Here is a 5,603-nt window from a genome sequence, read left to right as displayed (position 1 = left end):
AATCGTGGGGTTCTAATGGAGCCTCCAGATCTAAGTATTTACCTTCTATCATTTCTCTTTTTACCATCTCCACTTTAGGCTCTTCAACATATCAAAAATCTATATCGCGTGGTTTTACTATAGGCACATCTTTAGATATTTTCATTGAAACACTTTCAAGTAAAACATGCCTTGCACTCGAATCTGGTGATTCTTCTTCGATATTCACATAATAAACCAAGGGTAAATCCCTATAAATACAATAGGTAAGTTATCCTGAGTATCATACGTAGTTTATATCTTATAGACATTAATTTGATACATCAAGTAAGGTCTTTCTAGTATATCTTCCTTGCTTTTTACTCAAGCAATGCAAGGTAGTCTTCAAATCCCTATTAGTCATTAGTATTGCAAGCATGATCTTAATAGAACCAATTATTTGGGAGATCTGCTCTCAATCACGTGAAAATTGAGCATAATAAAATCCATTACATAATAAAATCCATTACACTTTCCTTTGGATGGGGTAACACGACCTCGCACATATTTTGCAATGGAGCATTGATTGATTTAAGTTGGCTTCTCGTTGGCTTCTAGGATATCCATGAGCCGCCCCTCTGAATAACAATACATATTACACTTCATTTCCACTTGAACACTTAAAGAAATGATACAAGCAAGGAGAGATAGTAGGATTTTTCACTTGCAATTTAATTTAGAAGATATATATAGACTTGTCTTTCTTTCAAATTTTATTTATTTGCTCACATTCAACCAACCATTCCCTAAAAATAGGTAAAATTTGTCCCATTTCTTGCACATCACTATTTCTTTTATATTCTTGCTCTTCTAACTGTAGCTCTAGAAGTGAATTTTCGTCTAAATATCGTCTCTCCCTAAATTGGAATTCTAACTTCTATTTTGGTAGCTCAAAATTTTTCTTTATCGCTTCATTCACAACAATCAGTGTTGCTGCCTCACGCTCTATTTTTTATGTCTCATTTTCTTTATCACTTCATTGACAACAATCTGTGTGTGTGTGTGTGTGCATATTTGATTCATGTATTGAGCAAGTTACTGACCGAAGATGAAGCTCTATGTGGTTTCCTTACTCTTCTTCTTCTTCTTTATTAGGTTTTTTGATTGGTGGTGTGCTTCCTAGTAGATGGGAAGGAGCAACAACATTGGATTATTTTGTTTTGGTGATGAAACCATGTTCAAGCACTCAAGCTTTTGCAATATAACACGAGGAGGTAATATGTTTGAGTTTACTACTCCTCCAAGCTGGTCTTGTATTCTTGCTTTCTTAAATTAGGGAGCAGGATGCATGGTTAGTTAGATTGGAGTGTCTCAATTGATATCTCTTGAGAGTGGTAGTTGTCAAGGATGTCATAGTAGGATGAAGAGATAAGGAGGTAGAAGGAAAATTATTGCATATTATGAATTGAATGATAAGGAGAGGACATAGCTCTTTCGTGCTACCACCACCTCCTCACAAAATTATTGCATATTATGAATTGAATGATGAGGCTAGCATTGAGCAAGACATATATCTTAGACTTCAACCTCATCTTTCTGTCTTTGATATGACTATAACCGACCTTTGAGTTGTGCAGCTGTACTACATGATGTAGATATTTAAATAAGTTGGTGCTTAGGACTTAGTTGTTTTGTATGAATGGTCCTTGAGACCTTAGGTTGCAAACAATCATTTAAGTTATGTGTTAAGATAATGCAAGAGATGAGTGAGAGCTCTCTGCTCCTCACAGTGTTTGCTCCAACTCTCACAAAAGTATTGCATATTATGACTTGAATGATGAGGCTAGCATTGAGCAAGACATATATCTTAGACTTCAAGCTCATCTTTCCGTCTTTGATATGACTGTAACCGACCTTTGAGTTTTGTAGCTGTACTACATGATGCGAATATTTAAATAAGTCGGTGCTTAGGACTTAAATGTTTTGTATGAATGGTCCTTGAGGCCTTAGGTTGCAAACAATCATTTAAGTTATGTGTTAAGATAATGCAAGAGATAAGTGAGAGCTCTCTACTCCTCATAGTGTTTGCTCCAACTCTTCTCTGACTTCAAACATGGTATCAGAGCCTCATCCATGAGGCTGTGGGAGATGGAGAATAACTATTCCGCACTATGAAAAGGAAAAAGTCAGACATGACGAAGAAGATGATGACCTCCAAGTGAGGTCAAAGCTCTTCATTTGGTCTCTACAGACTGTTGAGCCTATTGAGGCTTGGTCCTTGGTTATTTAGCATATGAACAAGCTTCTAAAGTTGAAGCATTGACACAAAAATGTGAGCTGCTTGAAGATGTGTTGACAGATGGATTATGCATGTTTCCGGCTGTTGACAATGAGGGAAGAATGGTGATTTTCATGAGCTATGTTTGAAGCTCATTGGGTGAGTTTGCATTTAGAGTGAATGCTCATGTATGAGCTGTGAAGACCATCAACAAAAAAAAAAGTGTGAGACATGAAGAAAATGTCAGATAAAATGCGTCGATTCGTAGCCTAAAATGTGTTGATTTGCTACCTAAAATGCATGTATTTGCAGCCTTTGTGATGCTTGATAAGAAGCATATTGCCCCTGCTAATAAAATACCATATGATGAAGCATATAATTAGTAGTATCCAGGCTTGAATGTACATAAGCATCTTCATCATTACCTTCAGAATCAACACTGCAGAGTGGGCCTATTCAAACAACGTGAGAATTGTGTATGGCGCCTGAGCGACAGGCTGAATGCTTGGTTGAAATCTGGGTGCTGGATGACTAGTGTGTGGTTTAATGTTTGATAAAGCATCCTTGGAATGCTGTTGAAGACCGTGGAGCTCTAATGCTTGCATGGGAGCTTAGTTATGAACTATGGGAAAGTTGTACAGAACTGAAATAAGGTCAGATCTGCTGTTAATATTGACACGCAACATATATTTGGACATCCTTGAAGCATTGAAGGTATATGACATGCATTCTTGGCTCCATTCAAACATACCTAAATCCTAGAAGATATATGCGTAAATTTCATGCTTTTAAACTGAGATTTTGTAATCCAAATACTCAAATCTGGTCTTCAAATCTAGAAATGAACGCAATTGTAGATGTGCCCCAAACTTCTTTTCCTAATTCACAAAACACATCTGCAACCATCTTCCTTCTAGTGTGTGTTACATATATACCAGTGGAAATACAATTTGTAAGAGTGACACAACCAGAATCACAATCGCAGTCATCCAAACATTTGAAAGTAACTATCATTTCAAAGCATGCATTGGTGATAGAAAAAGGATTGTTGAGGAGAGTACCTGGAGCCTACCTACTTTCGGGTGAAGCCTACCTACTTCACGGTCCAAAGGTACATAGCATGCTAAGGCGAGTCTACTCTTTCGAGAGTGTTACTTTTTCTTCCCTTGTGTTACCCTGTGATGGTTATAGCGCTGCATCCCGACGACAGCAAACCACCACAGGCTAAATGGTAACGTGGCGCTGCTGTATGCGTAAGACTAGAGCCACCGACCTAGATTAGGAAGAAATAGCGATCATCCCTTTCGCTTAAGTCAAGAAGACCGGACCCCAGCCATAAAATGGAGGGCTGATCCTCTTTGAACCGCAGCTGTCTGAGTCCGCCGCATTGTCGTCATTTGCACCGCCCAGTTATTCTCAATGGACGGCATTGATGCACGGTTTTAATCAATTTTCGCCAAGAGAGCTTGCCGCTGGGAGATATCTGCGACTGCACTGGCTGGCCCACAACAACGAGCATAAATATATGGGGGACGGAGTAGCGTATTCGTGAAGAAAGCAGCGTATTACACACAGAGAGAGATAGAGAGAGAGAGAGCTCAATGGACAAGAACCTGCCGCTGATGATCGCCGGTGGCGACGGAATTATGACTAATATTGGTCATGATGAGTTTCTGCAATACTGCCCCTTGGACCGTAGATGCCATCCCCTTCGGACGTCGCTGGAGGAGCAGAGCCGCGAGTGGACTACCGGCCTCTTTAAGGCCCATGGCCTCCCCCAGCTGCAAAATCTTCTGGGCATGAACTACGCCAGCCTGTCGTGTTTGATGTACCCCAGCGGCACCTCAAAGGCCCGCTCCTTCACCCTGGTGAAGCTCCTGCACTGGATATTCCTGCTAGATGACCTCTTCGATGACGGCCAACACGTCCTCGGCCTCAACCTCGAGTGTGCTCGCGCCTTCTGCTCCCGCCAGCTCATGACGATGTTTGGGCCCGCTGCGGTGGCCGCGGCCGGCCTTACTGACGTGTTCCACAGCTCTCTTACGAATGAGCCTAAAGGTATACCATTTCCATAACGAGGCTCAAGGAGGCTTCCATGGGGAGGTCTAATGAGGCTTCCATGGAATGACCCATCATCTTCATTTACGCTAGGAAAGATGTTTTTACCCGCCCGTTACTTTCATTCCGAGTGTTACAATATCAAAACTTAGCACTAACTTTAAAAAAATACGGGGCGTTTCTTTGATTCCAGATGGCAGTGCAGTGGGCTGCTGATATGCACGCTCAAGGCATGTCGCCTAAGCACTACAAGCGTGTGCAGGAAGCCGTTGTGGACTATCTCACCGGTGTGATGCTTATTGTAGCATTAAGAGAGGAGAACAAGCTCCCTAGCCTCCAGCAATACATCCCCCTTCGTCGTAAGGATGGGGCTGCTAGGATTTGCCTCGTTGCTTGTGAGTTTGACCTTAACATGGAGCTTGATGATGAGGCTTTATCACAACCACGCTTGGAAAACCTATATCAAGCCATGGCTGATCAAGTGCTTTGGATCAATGATGTTCTTTCGTTTAATGCTCAGTACTGTAAAGGGGACTATATCAAGCTAATCACAATATTGCACTATCAGAATGACCGAATGGTTTCTTGCCCAACTCACAAGATCATGGACTTCCAAGAAGCTCTCTCTCAAGCTTGTGCTATGATGAAGGACAGGGACAAGGATCGTGTACAATTATCTCACCCAACTCACAATATTGCTGTCCTTGATCGTGCACAAGCAATGATCTCATCAACTAACGTGACTTTACAACTCTCCTTAAATAGCAAAGACATATATGACGACTCATCTAAGCATGGTTGGTAGCCTACCCTACAAAGAAGCTGTACACATTCTTCCATGAATAAAGCCTCATATTAATCACATTATTACTTGTTATTACTCAATGTGGAATATGTATGTTCTATCTCATCTCGTTGCAAAAGTTGCAAATTTATCCAAAATACTGATTAGTTGAAGTCGCAAGTAGTGTTACATCTATTTGTTGTCAATCTCCACAATATGCCATAGTGAATTTGTGAAGTTTCTCATATTTCATTTAAGTTGGGGAATCCATTCAAACAAAAATTACTTTTGTAGAATGGTGATTATCTATTTGTAGCAAACCACTACACATAGTACGCACAAACCTGAATATCTCTAAGAGAGCTATTTTAATTAAAAGCTCATATATGGAAAACTATAATGTAGTGGACTATTCTTTCATAAACTAGGGATACAAAGATCCAATGATAATATTATGTAATTGAAAGAATGCATCCCTCTTTAAAGACCTATCTACTCACAGTAGGACACAATTTTCCAAATGTA

At 40.4% G+C, this 5,603-nt stretch overlaps 1 protein-coding gene across 1 annotated transcript; it reads left to right on the top strand.

Annotated features, from left to right (window-relative positions):
* Nucleotides 1-3,801: 3,801 nt before the first annotated feature.
* On the top strand, nucleotides 3,802-5,173 carry LOC148022517 (uncharacterized). The gene is made up of 2 exons (XM_087695079.1): nucleotides 3,802-4,294; nucleotides 4,488-5,173. Exons 1-2 carry the CDS (start codon nucleotides 3,838-3,840, stop codon nucleotides 4,508-4,510), a joined length of 480 nt encoding a protein of 159 aa, XP_087551205.1. The 5' UTR covers nucleotides 3,802-3,837; the 3' UTR covers nucleotides 4,511-5,173.
* Nucleotides 5,174-5,603: the final 430 nt, after the last annotated feature.

This window comes from Lygodium microphyllum, chromosome 16, assembly GCF_053477565.2.
Source record: "Lygodium microphyllum isolate KBCC chromosome 16, Lygodium_microphyllum_v1.1.10, whole genome shotgun sequence".
In the NCBI taxonomy this organism is placed as follows: domain Eukaryota; kingdom Viridiplantae; phylum Streptophyta; class Polypodiopsida; order Schizaeales; family Lygodiaceae; genus Lygodium; species Lygodium microphyllum.
The sequence above is the reverse complement of the archived record's forward strand: the minus strand, read 5'-3'. Positions and strand labels throughout refer to the sequence as shown.

Bases quoted from the DNA above. Each gene is read 5' to 3' on its own strand.
- LOC148022517 (XM_087695079.1), top strand. From the start codon at position 3,838: ATGGACAAGAACCTGCCGCTGATGATCGCCGGTGGCGACGGAATTATG. The intron at 4,295-4,487 runs GTATACCATTTC...CTTTGATTCCAG, and splicing joins TCTTACGAATGAGCCTAAAG to ATGGCAGTGCAGTGGGCTGC.